Genomic DNA, 17500 nt, shown 5'->3' with positions numbered 1-17500 from the left:
TTTATCTGGGGAAATAAGTGTTTTAATATTTCATATAATTGTTTATGAATGCTAAAACTTACATTTGTTATATGATTAAAAGATCAACATTTATCAGAAAAGCATTAATTCATTTATCAACAATATTTCCTCTTTGGCTAATCTTATGTACACCCACCATAATGAACAAATCTTGGAAAATCTAAAACTTGACAGCAGTATTATAATCACTAACCCTGACAAAGGAAGGGAGGTAGTTATCCTTAATAAATCTGATTACTTGCTAAAATTACTGTCAATACTTTCAGACACCTCAAAATTTAGAATCTTAACTACTGAGCTCACTACCCATCTCCTCAAACTGGAATACAAAATTAACAGGATAATACGTCCTCTAAAATCATGTATTGGTGTGGTGGTATATGAATCTATTTTTGCAATATCTATATGAACTTCCCAAAGTACACGAAAATGGCTCACCTTTAAGGCCTATAATTTCCTCAATCAATACTTTTAATTATAACTTAGCTAAATTTTTAGTACCCATCACCATCCTTGAACATTTAACTAGTATACTACCTTAAATTCCACAGACTTTGCAAATGGAATATGCAAATTAATGGTTAATGACTTTATGATAATGGCCAGCTTTGACCTCGAGTCCTTATTCACAAATGTACCACTTTCTGAAACAAGTAAAATTATTACAGATGGGTTATCTGACCACTTTCTAACCTTGTTTGGAATTAACAAAGAACCCTTAGCATCTTTTCTAGATTTAGCAACAAAAGATTGTCTTTTATTTCAATGGACAATTATATTCTCAGATTGATGGGGTTACAGTGGGTTCACCAATTGTCCTAGCTCAGCTAATGCCTTCTTATACCACCATGAAGTAAATTGGTTACAAGTATGCCCTCCTGAATTTAGGCCAATTTTCTACAAAAGATGTGTTGATGACACCTTCATGAACGTTAAGCACAAATCACATGTTGAAAAGTTTCACAACTACCTAAACACCCAACATGTTTATTCATGTCAGTATCAGGTTCACATGTGAAATGGAGCAAAATAACCAACTACCCTTTTTAGACACCCTAATTACTAAAGATAATGGTAGCTTAAATACCACTGTTTACAGGTTTAGGGATAATTTCCTTGTTAACACACCACAAAAATAGAAAATTACCCGCAGTTGTACTCTATTAAATAGAGCCTTTAACATATGTACCACTTGGATGTTATTCAATAATGAAATCCTTTTTCTCACTAAATACTTCAAAGCAAATGGTTAACCCAAAAATGTATTCTTTAAAACACTTTTAAAATTCTTAAATTCTATACTGATCATTATCCCTTTGCCGACGGGTGGCACGTACGTACATGCCCTGGCATGGCTGGACTATCTGACGGGGGCATGTCCGTAAATGCCATGGTGTATGTATGGACATGCCATGAGTTTTTTTTCTGTTACAATAACAGCAAAATATTATTTTTCTGACACTGAAAATGTGATTAAGTCGTTTTTAACACTTTCTCATTTTTACTGTACAAAAAAAAACTACGATTTCAACTCTATGATACCATGCTTATTTTATTCAGACTATAGAGTGAATAATGATCAACTATGGAGTCTATATAACAACAAAAATATCCTTCAGTCTTGATTTATCAGGAAATATGGCAAATAGAGACTTTAGAAAATAATGATAACTGAAAATACAACATATGTTCGTAGTATTACAAAGAAACGGCAAGGGATGCTAGTATTTGGCATGAGCGGTTGGGCATGCTAGGGTGACGATATAAGCACCCGGCAGCGGGGCCCGGGCCACTATGAATACTACCCGTCGGGAAAGGGTTAAAGACAAAACTGCCACTGCAACTAAGGAAGTGAAGTTCATCAAATTACCATACCTTAGAAATGTAAATTTTAAAATTCGTAAACAAATAAAGTAAATACTAAAACACTTATTTCCCCAGATAAGATTCAATTTTGCATTCACAAATAACCACACCATAGGCACTTACATACAACAAAGGGAAGCACTACCCTCATAAATGTTCTGATATTACTTACTTATTTTATTGTCCTAGCTGTAATTCTGGGTATGTTGGATCAACATAACGTTCAGTTAAATACTGTCTTCTAGAACATATGGGGAGGTCCCTAAGATCTGGCTTTCCTCTCAGTAAACCACCTTTTTCAGCAATCCAACACCATTCACACACACTAGATCACCCATGCACTAAGGCAGATTTTAAAATTCTGTTCAATGTTTCCACCAGATTTGACCTCAATAGTTTCAGAATCTTCGCTTATTCACAAGTTGCAACCAGAGCCTAACAATGATCTAAGAGCCATATAACTAAATACACACTCACACACACACACACACACACACACATATATATATATATATATATATATATATATATATATATATATATATTATGTTTATATACATATATTAATATAAATAAACAAATAAGTAAATAAATAAATAAATAAATAAATATATATATATAAATATATATATATACAATATATATAAATATATATATACAATATATATAAATATATACACATACATGAATATATACATTTATATATATATATATATGTATGTATGTATGTATGTATACACACACACACACACACACACACACACACACACACACACACACATATATATACACACACACACACACACACATACAACTCCTGCCCCCTAGCCACCCTGGGGTAATGGGGTGGCTCGGGGGAGGTGGGCCTTGCCAGTCCTCCTCCCCCCAGAATGACCCTCTGGCAACGTCACGGATAAATGGAAATGCTGGGGGGAGGGGTGTTGTCCCTCCCACCCAGCAAGTAAGGCGGGCTGTGGGTCCCGCTGGGAGGGCAAATGTCGGGATGCAGGATTGGAGCGAGAGTTACTCGTCCTGCCTGCGCCCCGGCAGGCGCCAACCCACCATGAAGCTTGTGGGGGAAAGCCCTCGGGAACCCCACAGGTGGATAAGCGGTCACACAGCCTGCCGACCCCCTTTATTTGGGGCTGTGTTGGCGGGGGCACCCGGAGTGACCACCCGAGGCTTAATCTCAGGCGTGCTTTCCGGGTAGGCGCTTGGAACATCCGGTCCTTGCGGCAGGATGAGCAGTTACCTCTGCTATCGCGGGAACTGAAGCGACTAGGAGTTGAAGTGACTGCCCTCTCAGAGGTGAGAAGACCTGGTAGCGGCACGATCAGTGTGGGTGGTTACACCTACTACTGGTCGGGCCGCAGCGATGGTCACCACCTCCAGGGTGTAGCCATAGCCATCTCCAGTCGACTTCAGCCCGCGGTAGTTGAGGTGACACCGGTTGATGAGCGTATCATGGCATTGAGACTGAAGCATGCTTTTGGCTTCTTGTCTCTTATTGCTGTATATGCTCCTACCGATGTATATAAAATCGATGTGAAAGAGGCGTTCTACGCCAAACTCGCATCTGTGGCAGATGATTGCCCCCGGCGAGACATTCACATTGTTCTGGGCGACTTCAATGCGGTATCCGGCTGTGACCGAGCTGGCTACGAGATGTCTGTCGGCCCCCATGGCTCGGGAGCTGATCCCAGCAGCGAGAATAGCCTCCTTCTCCAAGACTTTGCTAGGTCCCAGAAATTGAGGATCTCTGGCTCCTGGTACCAGCGCTCCAACCCGCATCGCTGGACTTGGTACAGTGATACGGGTAATGTGGCCAAGGAGATCGACCACATTCTTGTCAGCACGCGATGGAGGATCCTCCAGAACTGCAGGGTTTACCGGAGTGCCGAGTTCTGTGGCACCGACCATAGGCTGCTTGTGGCTACCCTGCGGGTCCACTTCAAAACTCCCCGTCCCTCCAGTGGCCACCATAAGGTGTTTCACTTGGACAGACTAAAGGAGGAGGAGTGTGCCCGTGAGTTTGCCACGACAGTCTCTGACCGATTCACAGAAACCAGCAACCTGACAGACCCAGTTGCTCTGTGGGAATCCTTCAAGCGCGTAACACTTGAAGCAGCTCAGGAGTCCATTGGCGTACACCCAAGGACAAGGCAGAATACCATCTCCCTGGAGACATTAGAGGCCACTGAAGCGTGTCACAAGGCTCGGCTGAATGGGAATCAAGTCTTGCGTCGTTCCATGGTGCGTAGGGCTCGGACACTGCGGAGAAGGGACAAGGAACAGTCCATCAGGAATCTTGCTGAGGAGGTCGAAGGCCATTTCTTGGTAAATGACCTTCGCCCTGCCTACCAAGCCCTGAGAAAACTGAACCCTAGGCCCTCCTCACAGATGACTGCAGTCCGATCAGCGGATGGACGGATCATCTCAGATCATGTTGGGGTTCGTGAACGTTGGGCTGAGTATTTTGAACAGTTGTACCAGGTGGACCCTCCAACAGTTAGCTTGGATGCAAGCGAAGTCGCAGTGCCTGTGCCGGACCCACCCATCAGCGAGGAACCTCCTACCCTAACAGAGGTTAGGCTGGCGATTTCCAAGCTGAAGAGTGGGAAAGCTGCAGGCATATGTGATATCCCTGCTGAACTGCTAAAGGCTGGGGGTGAACCTATGGCTAGGGGCCTGCATACAGTCCTGACTGCCATTTGGCAGTCTGGTACCATTCCCCCTGACCTGCTGAGGGGTGTGGTCATCCCTCTCTGGAAGGAGAAAGGGGATCGATAGGATTGTAGCAACTACCGTGGCATTACACTGCTCAGCATACCAGGCAAGGTTCTCGCTCACATTCTTCTGAAACGGATCCGCAACCACCTACTGAGGCACCAGAGACCGGAGCAGTCTGGATTTACTCCTGGCAAGTCCACAATACACCGTATACTAGCGCTTCGAGTAATTGTGGAACGCCGACGTGAGTTTGGTCATGGGTTGCTCGCGGCCTACATCGACCTCAAGAAGGGTTTGACTCGGTGCATCGGAATCGCTCTGGGGGATCCTGAGGCTCAGGGAATTCCGACACAGATTATGGCCTAATAGCAAGCCTCTATACTGGTACTGAAAGTGCTGTAAAGTGTTGTTTGGGGTATGTCGAACTTCTTCCCTGTTAATTCAGGGTGAGGCACGGCTGTGTCCTTGCACCCACAATTTTCAACACTTGTATGGACTGGATAATGGGCAGAGCTACTAGCCAAAGTCAGTGCGGAGCAACACTTGGCAATATTAAGGTTTCGGACCTTGACTTTGCCGACGATGTTGCCATCCTATCTGAGTCCTTGGAGTCACTTGTGGCGGCTCTTGATGCATTTAGCAATGAGGCGAAGCCCCTAGGCCTAGAGGTCTCCTGGACCAAGACCAAGATTCAGGATTTTGGGGCCTGTTAGGGAACCCCTTTAGTCGATCCCATGCTTGCGGCGAGGAAGTCAGTAGACAGATTGGTCTGGCAACAGGAGCCATGAACTCGATCAACAAGAGCATTTGGAGATGTCAGTACCTAAAGCAGAAGGACCAAGCTCCGTGTCTTCAAGGCCTTGATACTTCCAGTTTTGCTCTATGGAAGCGAAACCTGGACGCTATCCAGTGCCTTGGAGTCTCGCCTTGATGCCTTTTGCAACAAGTCCCTTCGCCGGATCATGGGGTACAGTTGGCAGGACCACGTGCCCAACCGGCGGTTACACCGTGAGACTGGCATGGGACCTGTTACTTGCATAATCCGGGATCGCCAACTCAGGCTATATGGCCACCTAGCTCGCCTCCCTATGGACGACCCTGCCCATCAGGTTGTGCTCTCTGCGAGACAACCCTGGGTGGCAGAGACCTGTGGGACATCCTGGGAGATCATGGCTTGGGCAGCTCGACGAGACCTGTCGCGAGGAATTAGAGAGGGGCCCGTGTGCCTGCCTGGAGACTCGCCTCGAGGGATCCCGTGGCTGGAAGCGAAGGGTGGATGTGGCCATGCGCCCCCGTCGGTGTTAGCTCCTTGATAAAGGGATGATGATGAATATAATAATATATATAACAATATATATATAATTATATATTATATATATAACAATATATTAAATTTTATACATACATGAATATATATATAAAATATATATATAATATTTTATAATATATATATATTATATATATACATATACCACACAATATACATATATATAAATATGTACATATATATAAATATGTACATATATATAAATATGTACATAATATAAAAATTTATAACATTATGTATGTGTATATTACATTCATATAATATGAATATATATATAAATAATGTATATAACATGATATATATAACCCCACATAAATATTGTATATATAGATATATAAAAAATATAAAATATGTTATTGTATATATATACACATACATATATGTAAAAAAATATATAAAATATAAAATTATATATATAAATATATGTATATAAATACTATACACAGTATATAAATACATATACCATAGTATATAAATAATATATATATATATTTTAAAATATATATATATATATATATGTATATATATAATATATATATGTATAATAACTATATTATATATATATATATATATATATATTAATATACATATATATATATATATAATATATAATGTATTTTATATAATATATATATGTATATAATATATATATATCTCAATCCTCGCGACAGTCTCGTTGAGTGCCCAAGCCATGATCTCCTGGGTCGTCCCACAGGTCTCTCCACCCAGGGTTGTCTCGCAGAGAGAAACCTGATGGGTAGGGTCCGTCCACAGGGGAACGAGCTGGTGGCCATATACCCTGAATTGGCAATCCCGGATTATGCAAGTAACAGTCCATGCCAGTCTCTCGGTGTAATCGTGGTTGGACAACGTGGTCCTGCCAGCTGTACCCCATGATCCAGCAAAGGGACTTGTTACAAAAGGCATCAAGGCGAAAACTCCAAGACACTGGATAGCGTCCAGGTTTCGCTTCCATACAGCAAAACTGGTAGTATCAAGGCCTTGCAGCTTGGTCAAGTTCTGAGACCCTGATATTGCCCTTTTGTTGCTCCACACTGAATTTGGCTAGTAGCTCTGCCCAAATTTTCCAGTTTCCCTACAGGTGTTGAAAAGTGTTGGTGAAAGGACCAGCCTTGCCTCACCCTGAATTAACAGGGAAGAAGTTTGACATACCCCACCACCTTTAAAAGCACTTTCAGTAACCCGTATAAGGCTTGCTATTAGGCCAATAATCTGTGTCGGAATTCCCCCCAAATCTCAGGATCTCCCATATAGCGATACCCAATGCACTGAGTCAGACGCCTTCTTGAGGTTGATTTAGGTTGCAATCAACCCATTACCAAACTTACGACGGCGTTCCACAACTAAATTGAAAACGCTATTATAAAGTCTTCGTGGACTTGCCAGGAGTAAATCCAGACTGCTCCGGTTCGCTTTTTGCCTCATGGTGGTTGCGGATCCATTTCAGAAGAATGTGGGCGAGAACCTTGCCCGGTATGCTGAGCAGTGTAATGCCATGGCAGTTGCTACAATCCCAACGATCCCCTTTCCCCTTCCAGAGAGGGATGACCACACCCCTCAGCAGGTCAGGGGGAATGGTACCAGACTGCCAGATGGCAGACAGGACTGTATGCAGGCCCCCAAGCCATAGGTTCACCCCACCTTTAGCAGTTCAGCAGGGATAATCACATATGCCTGCTGCTTCCCACTCTCCCAATTTGGAAATCGCCATCCTAACCTCTGTTAGGGTAGGAGGTTCCTCGCTGATGGGTGGTCCCGGGACAGGCACTGAGACATTGCTAACGTTTGGAGGGTCTACCTGGTAAACTGTCAAAATACTCAGCCCTAACGTTCACAAAACCCCCAACATGATCTAAGATGATCCGTCCAACCCCATGATCTGAGATGATCCTTCCATCTGCTGATCGGACTGCAGTCATCTGTGAGGAGGGCATAGAGTTCAGTTTTCTCGGGCTTGGTAGGCAGGGCGAAGGTTATTTACCAAGAAATGGCTTTCAACCTCCTCAGCAAGATTCCTGATGAATTGTTCCTTGTCCCTTCTCAGCAGTGTCCGAGCCCTACGCACCATGTAATGACCCAAGACTTGATTACCATTCAGCCGAGCCTTGTGACACGCTTCAGTGGCCTCTAATGTCTCCAGGGAGATGGAATTCGACCTTGCCCTCGGGTGTACGCCAATGGACTCCTGAGATGCTTCGAGTGTTACATGCTTGAAGAATTCCCACAGAGCAACTGGGTCCATCAGGCTGTTGAGTTTTGTGAATCGGTCAGAGACTGCCATGGTGAACCCACGGGCACACTCCTCCTCCCTTAGTCTGTCCAGGTGAAACACCTTAGGATGGCCACTGGAGGGACAGGGTAGCCACAACCAGCCTATGGTCGGTGCCACAGAACTCGACACTCCGGTAAACCCTGCAGTTCTGGAGGATACTCCATCGCGTGCTAACAAGAATGTGGTCGATCTCCTTGGCTATTGTACCCATATCACTGTACCATGTCCAGCAATGCAGGTTGGAGCGCTGGTACCAGTAGCCAGAGATCCTCATTTTCTGGGACCTAGCAAAGTCCCAGAGAAGGAGGCTATTCTCGTTGCTGGGATCAGCTCCCCAGCCATGGGGGCCGACAGACATCTAATAGCCAGCTCGGTCACAGACCGATACCACATTGAAGTCACCCAGAACAATGTGAATATCTCGCCGGGGGCAATTGTCTGCCACAGATGCGAGTTTGGCATAGAACGCCTCTTTCACATCAATTTTATATACATCTTATACAGCAATAAGAGACATGAAGCCAAAAGCATGCTTCAGTCTCAATGCCATAATACGCTCATCAACCGGTGTCACCTCAACTACCGAGGGCTGAAGTCGGCTGGAGATGAGTATGGCTACACCTTGGAGGTGGTGACCATTGCTGCGGCCCGACCAGTAGTAGGTGTACCTACCCACACTGATTGTGCCGCTACCAGGTCTTCTCACCTCTGAGAGGGCAGCCACCACCTCAACTCCCAGTCGCCTCAATTCCAGCGATAGCAGAGGTAACTGCTCATCCTGCCGCAAGGACCGGATGTTCCAAGCGCCTACCGGAAAGCATGCCTGAGGTTAAGCCTCGGGTGGTCACTCTGGGTACACACCACCTCTGCCACCCCCACCGATACAGCCCCAAATAAAGGGGGTCAGCAGGCTGTGGGACCACCCATCCGCCTGTGGGGCTCCCGAGGGCTTGGCCCACAAGCTTTATGTTGGGTTGGCACCTGCCGGGGGGCAGGCGGGACGAGTAACTCGTGCTCCAATCCTGCTCCCTGACATTTGCCCTCCCAGTGGAACCCACAGCCCGCCTTACTTGCTGGGTGGGAGGGACAACACCCCTCCCACCAGCATATCCATTTATTTTTGATGTTGCCAGGGGGTCTTTCTGGGGGGAGGAGGACTGGCAAGGCCCACCTCCCCCGAGCTGCCCCATTACCCCAGGGTGGCTAGGGGGCAGGAGTTGGTACGGAGCCAGAGCGTGTCCACACGCCGGTGGGCCATAGCACCGTACCTCTGGGGCTTCCTGCTGCTCCGAGATCCCCCACAGTTTAGACTGGGACCGCAAGGTGCCGTTACCCATGGGGGCCCACGAGGAGGCATTGCGGAAGTCTTGATGATGGAGAGGCTGTGACCTGGTAGGGGAGACTTATACAAAAGCTGCTCCCTTTTTCGCACTGAGATAGCCAGTGGTGGAAGGTGCAAGCGAGAAGGCTTGCAAGCACTTAACACAATCTAGGTTACCACACCATCGCTTCACATCACCATGCGCGTGTAGCACCCACCCATATGTATATATATATATATATATATATATATATATATATATATATATATATATATATATATATATATAAATATATATATTAATATATATATATATACATATATATATAATATATATATAATATATCATATATATATATATTATATATATATATATATATATATATATAATATATATAACATATATATATTATATATAATATATATATATATATATAATATATTATAATATATTGAATATTATATAATATATAATATAAATATATATACATATATATATATATGCATATATATAGACATATATGAATATATATATATATATAATATCACATATATAATATTTAATAGATTTAATTATATTGAATTATAATATATATATTAAATATTTATATGAAATATATATATATGAATATATATATATACATATGAATATATTTATATATTTATATGAATATATATATATATATTATATATATATATATATATATATATATATATATATGAATATATATGAATATATATATATGATATATATATATACATATGAATATATTTATATATTTATTATATGTATGTATGTATACATATATAATATATATATATAATATATAATTATATATATATATATATATATATATATGAATTTTGGTTTTTATTATGTATTAAATATAAAATTTTTTTTTATATATTATATATTATTTTTTTTATGTTTATATTATTTTTATATTTTTTAAAAATTTATATATATAATTTTTAATTTATATTGTTTTAATATATTATATATTTAAAAATTAATTAATATATTATAAAATTTAATATATGTTTATATAATTCATTATAATTTTTATATATATTATATTTTATATTTTTTTTTTTTTAACCACCTATATAATTTTTATATATTTTTTTTTTATAATTTTATTTTATATATATTTGTATATATATCCTATATTATTTTAAAAAATTATTCATATTTTTTATTTTTTTCTATTGAATTTTTTTATATACAATAGAATATATATATATTTTTTTATTTACTATATATATGTTTTAAATTTGCATTTATAATATTTTATATTATTATTATTTATTAATATTTTTTTATATATATATTATATTATAATATAATTTATATATAATTATATATATATATATAATATATATTTTTTTATTTTTTAATGTTTTATATAAAAATTTTATATTTTTATTTTATGTATTTTTATTTTTGTTTTAATATAATAATATGTATATAAATATAATTATATATATATATATATATATTAACATATATACATATTTTTATAGATTTATTTATGTAATTATATATACATTAACATATATTTATATATATTGATATATATTTATATGAATATATATATATATATATATATATATATATATATATATGAAATTTACATTTGGCTTCCTCAGTGAGAGTCGGTGAGACTTCAATGCAGTATCTGGTTGTGATTGAGCTGGCTATGCAATGTCTATTGGTCCTCATGGCTTTTACTTTCTGGGGATCATGACTTGCATAATTCCCTGGTGCGCAGGACTAGGTCACTATGAGAAGGGACAAGGAACAGTTAATCAGGAAACTTGCAGAGGAGGTCAAAAAGCCATTTCCTAATAAATGACCTTCATCCTACCTACCAAGCCCTGAGAAAGCTGAACTCCAAGCCCTCCTCGCAGATGACTGTTATTTGCTCAGCAAGTGGCCAAATAATCCCAGATCCTGTTGAGGTGTGGGTGCATTGGGCTGTGTATTTTGAGCACTTCTACCAGTTTGAACCACCACCAATTAACTTGGATGCGGGTAGTGTCGAGATTCCTTTACAAGACCTACTCATCAGTGAGGATCCACCCTTCCTGACTGACCCCCTTGACTGGAGTCAGAGGGGCAATCTCCAAGAAGAAGATTGGGTATCTGGTGGAGATCCTATGGTAAGGGGCTTGCATGCTGTCCTGTCTGCCATCTGGCAGACTGTTACCATTCCGAAAGGGGATCGGTGGGATTGCAGTAATCATCAAGGCATTACACTGCTCAGTATGCTGGGTAAGGTTCTCCCTCACATCCTTCTGAGATATATCAGAGACCACCTGCTGAGGCACCAATGGCTGGAGCAATCTAGATTCACTCATGGTAAGTCCACAATAGAATGCATCCCAGGGCTTCAAGTCATTGCAGAGCACGACATGAGTTCAGGTAATGGGTTTCAAGCCTGTATTCTGGTACTGAAAGTGCAGTAAAGTGTGGTGGGGGCCTCACAAGCTTCTTCTCTGTTAGTTCAGGAGTGAGGCAAGGCTGTGTTCTTGCATCAACACTTTTCAATACTTGCATGCACGGGATACGGGGTAGAGCTATTGTCCAAAGTCACTGTGCAGCAACTCTGGGCAATATCAAGGTCGCTGACCTTGACTTTGCTGCAATTATGCATATATATATTATATATATATCTTATATTATATATATATATATATATATTATATATAATATATATATATATATATATATATATTATATATATATATATATATATATATATATATATCATATATATATTTTATATATATATATACATATAATTTATATATATATATATATATATATATATATATATATATATTATATATATATATATATATATTATATATCATCATCATCATCAAGGGGCTAACACCAATGGGGGTGCATGGTCGCATCCACCCTTTGCTTCCAGCCACAAGGATCCCTCAAGGCAGGCCCACGGCCCATCTCTAATTCATCGAGCTGCCCAAGCCATGATCTCCTGGGTAGTCCCACAGGTCTCCTCCACCCTGATGGGCAGGGTCGTCCACCAGGAAACGAGCTAGGTGCCTATATAGCCTGAGTTGGCGATCCCGGATTATGCAAGTAACATGTCCCATTCCAGTCTCACGGTGTAACCGCCGGTTGGACACGTGGTCCTGCAAACTGTACCCCATGATCCTGCGAAGGGACTTGTTACAAGGCATCAAGACGAGACTCCAAGACACTGGATACCATCCAGGTTTCACTTCCATGGAGCAAAACTGGCAGTATCAAGGCCTTGAAGACACAGCTTGGTCCTTCCACTTAGGTACCGACATCTCCAAATGCTCTTGTTGATCAAGTTTATAGATCCTGTTGCCAGACCAATCTGTCTACTGACTTCTTGGTCAGACAGCCAGAGATATGGACTACGTTACCAAGGTATGTACATAAAACTCTCTGTAACTTAACCCTTTAACGTCTGATTTTTTTTTATGCTTTAATAAATTATTTTATAAAGAATTTATGTTTTTCTAGAGTAAAGGGAAAAGGATAAATGAAAAAATCATCAAAAATATTTTTATTTATAAAAATCCATAAACAGGACTTTGAGATCCACTTGGGCTTGAGACATAAAATTGGAAACTGGCCTTCAAAGTATACTTAGGCGACTTGAAAGTCCAATTTGGCGGTAATGGGTTAACAGGGAAGAAGTTCAACAGACCCCACTACACTTTGCAGCACTTTCAGTACCAGAATAAAGGCTTGCTATTAGGCCAATGATCTGTGTCGGAATTCCCCCAAGTCTCAAGATCTCCCATAGCTATTCCCGATGCACTGAGTCAAACACCTTCTTGAGGTCGATGTATGTGGGCGAGAACCTTGCCTGGTATGCTGAGCAGTGTAATGTCACGGTAGTTGCTACAATCCCAAGGATCCCCTTTCCCCTTCCAAAGAGGGATGACCAAGCCCCTCAGCAGATCAGGGGGAATGGTACCAGACTGCCAGATAGCAGTCAGGAATGTACGCAGGCCCCGAGCCTTAGGTTCACCTCCTCAGCAAGATTCCTGATGAACTGTTCCTTGTCCCTTCTCAGCAGTGTCCGAGCCCTACGCACCATGGAGTGACGCAAGACTTGATTACCATTCAGCCGAGCCTTGTGACACGCTTCAGTGGCCTCTAATGTCTCCAGGGAGATAGAATTCGACCTTGCCCTCGGGTGTACGCCAATGGACTCCTGAGATGCTTCGAGTGTTACGTGCTTAAAGGATTCCCACAGAGCAACTGGGTTTGTCAGGTTGTTGAGCTCTGTGAATCGGTCAGAGACTGCCATGGTGAACCCACGGGCACACTCCTCCTCCCTTAGTCTGTCCAGGTGAAACACCTTAGGATGGCCACTGAAGGGACGGGGAGTTTTGAAGTGGACCTGCAGGGTAGCCACAACCAGCCTATGGTCGGTGCCACAGAACTCGACACTCTGGTAAACCCTGCAGTTCTGGAGGATCCTCCATCGCGTGCTAACAAGAATGTGGTCGATCTCCTTGGCCACTGTACCCATATCACTGTACCATGTCCAGCGATGCAGGTTGGAGCGCTGGTACCAGGAGCCAGAGATCCTCATTTTCTGGGACCTAGCAAAGTCCCAGAGAAGAAGGCTATTCTTGTTTCTGGGATCAGCTCCCCAGCCATGGGGGCCGACAGACATCTCATAACCAGCTCGGTCACAGCCAAATACCGCATTGAAGTCACCCAGAACAATATGAATATCTCGCCGGGGGCAATCATCTGCCACAGAAGTGAGTTTGGCATAGAACGCCTCTTTCACATCAATTTTACATACATCGGTAGGCGTGTATACAGCAATAAGAGACATGAAACCAAAAGCATGCTTCAGTCTCAATGCCATAACATGCTCATCAACCGGTGTCTACCGAAGGCTGAAGGCTGGAGATGGCTATGGCTACACCCTGGAGGTGGTGACCATTGCTGCAGCCCGACCAGTAGTAGGTGTACCCCCACACTGATCGTGCCGCTACCAGGTCTTCTCACCTTTGAGAGGGCAGCCACGTCAACTCCCAGTCACTTCAATTCCCATGATAGCAGAGCCACCTCTGCTGCCCCCGCCGACACTGCCCCAAATAATTATATATATATATACAATCTATATATATAATATATATATATATATACATTCTATATATATATAATATATATATATATATTATATATATATATATATATACATTTTATATATATTATATATATATATATACATTTTATATTTATAATATATATATATATATATATACATTATATATATATATACATATACATATATATATACATATATATATATATAAATACATATATATATAAATATTATATATATATATATATATATATATATATTCATATATATATATATATATATATATATATATATATATATATATATATATATATATACATATATATATACATATATATAAGTGAATAGATAAATAATAACCCTCCCTCACCAGGACTGGAACCTAGGTTACTCCAGATATGAACCAGCTAAACCAGCCATGTGCTAAACCAGCCATGACAGCAATGGCCCTCTGGTTCATACCTGGAGTGACCTAGGTTCCAGTCCTGGTGAGGGAGGGTTGTTATTTAATAGTATCAATACGGGAATTCATTATTCCACCTTTCATATATATATATATATATATATATATATATATATATATATATATATATATATGTATATATATATGTATATATATATTATATTTATATATATATATATATATATATATGTATATATATATATATATGTATATATATATATATATGTATATATATATATAAGGCCGCGGTGGCCAAATGGTTAGAGCGTCGGACTCAAGACTGTCACGACGGCAATCTGAATTCAAGGGTTCGAGTCACCAACCGCCGCGTTGTTCCCTTGGGCAAGGAACTTTACCTTGATTGCCTACCTAGCCACTGGGTGGCCAAGCCAGCCCAAGTCAAGAGCTGGTCCCAAGCCCGGATAAATAGAGAGAATGATTACCTAAAAGGTACCACCGGCACTCTCCGTGGAAAGGAACTGGGGACCCTACCACGTACTCACTCCAAGAGCATCACAACATGAAAACTACAATTAAGTATCATGCTGTGACCACGGCGGCTCAGACATGAATCTACCGTTAAAAGAAGAAGATATATATATATATATATATATATATATATATATATATATAAATATATATATAAATATATATTGAATATGTATATATATATGTTAAATATGTATATATATATTAAATATGTATATATATATTAAATATGTATATATATATTTATATATATATATATATATATATTTATATATATATATATATATATATATATATATATATATATATATATACCTGCTTTTGTTCTTCTTCTGAAATTTGTGAAAACTACAATTAAGTATCATGCTGTGACCACGGCGGCACAGACATGAATCTACCGTTAAAAGAAGAAGATATATATATATATATATATATATATATATATATATATATATATATATATATATATATATGAATATGTATATATATATATATATATATATATATATATATATATATATATATATATATATATATATATATGAATATGTATATATATATATATATATATATATATATATATATATATATATATATATATATATATATATATATATATATTATATATACCTGCTTTTGTTCTTCTTCTGAAATTTGTCTTGGTGGTACTGATGAAGCTGGTTGCTGAGCAGGTGGTAGGGTATATACCGGCACTGAAGTATAACCAGGGTATTGGTACATCCCTGGCATCATCATTACTGGTGTTACAGTAGCAGGTGCAGTCTGGAATAAGAAATATGTTCATTTATTCTAAAACATATAGTTTTCCTCTGCTTACATTTTTTTTTCATTACTTATAATGGTATTCTGAAGCAATACAAATTGTTGGTGGTCCTTTTTGTGTGACCACCCTTCAGACTTATTTTCCATTTAATTTTCACTATGACTGATTCTAATATTATCAATCTTGTGCCAAATTATTTTTAGCCTTGCCCCACTCCCCCTTGCTCAAATTATGTAGAGAATTATGTAAAAGGTTAAAAGTAACATTCAAATTGGCATTAAAAACATGATTTACTTTGTCAAAAAATCAATACAAGATATTAGTTATTTACATTCAAAAGAAAAAAATACACATATAAAGTCCCTATAAATATTAATAACAAGTAACATTCTTCTTTGGTTAAAAATAGTAAATCACTATGCAGGTGACCAGCTAACACTAAACAATGAATCAATGTTGACAAATAAACCAAATAATGCTCAAAGTTTCTGTAGTATAAGCAAAACCATAGCTTTAATCTTGTATAAAATTCATGAGGTGCCATTTTTTTCAAATGTTATGAAATCATAGGAGTTGATGGTTAAATGACCATAAACATAATCATTAAAAAAAAAAATTACTGTTAAAAAGTTATATCTGCATTCAGTTCTGTTGTCCGGAAGAAATTTATATATAGTAAAGAGTACATTACTACAGTCTAAATAGTAACAGAAAAGAAAAGAAAAGAAAAAAGCATACAACTTTAGGACAACAGAACATTCTAACCAACTTTTAAATCTTTCTGATCCTTCAATAACAGTCTTTTTAAAATGTGCAATTAACTCACCGTATAAGATATCACGACATTGACCATACCCTCCTGTCTCTCACCAAGTTTTCCACTTAGACTGTACCATTCATCAACAGTTTCACCCTGAATTTAGAAAAAATAAAAAATAAAATATATATATATATATATATATATATATATATATATATATATATATATATATATATATTAAGCAATGTAACAATGCTACATACACATGGACAGTGAAAACATTATTCCTTACTATTGCAACTAATCTC

At 38.9% G+C, this 17500-nt stretch overlaps 1 protein-coding gene across 1 annotated transcript in view; it reads right to left on the bottom strand.

Annotated features, from left to right (window-relative positions):
* The window catches only part of LOC119580195 (toll-interacting protein B-like), a gene marked incomplete at its 5' end in the record, with an annotated part of 28728 nt that overhangs the window by 4541 nt on the left and 6687 nt on the right, over positions 1-17500 (bottom strand). The window contains 2 exon segments of the mRNA XM_037928190.1: positions 16279-16431; positions 17259-17345. Of these exon segments, the coding sequence (XP_037784118.1) occupies positions 16279-16431; positions 17259-17345 (240 nt within the window).

Source organism: Penaeus monodon, chromosome 13 (genome assembly GCF_015228065.2).
Source record: "Penaeus monodon isolate SGIC_2016 chromosome 13, NSTDA_Pmon_1, whole genome shotgun sequence".
Classification (NCBI taxonomy): domain Eukaryota; kingdom Metazoa; phylum Arthropoda; class Malacostraca; order Decapoda; family Penaeidae; genus Penaeus; species Penaeus monodon.
Note: the sequence above shows the minus strand (reverse complement) of the source record. Positions and strands in the feature narration are given on the sequence as shown.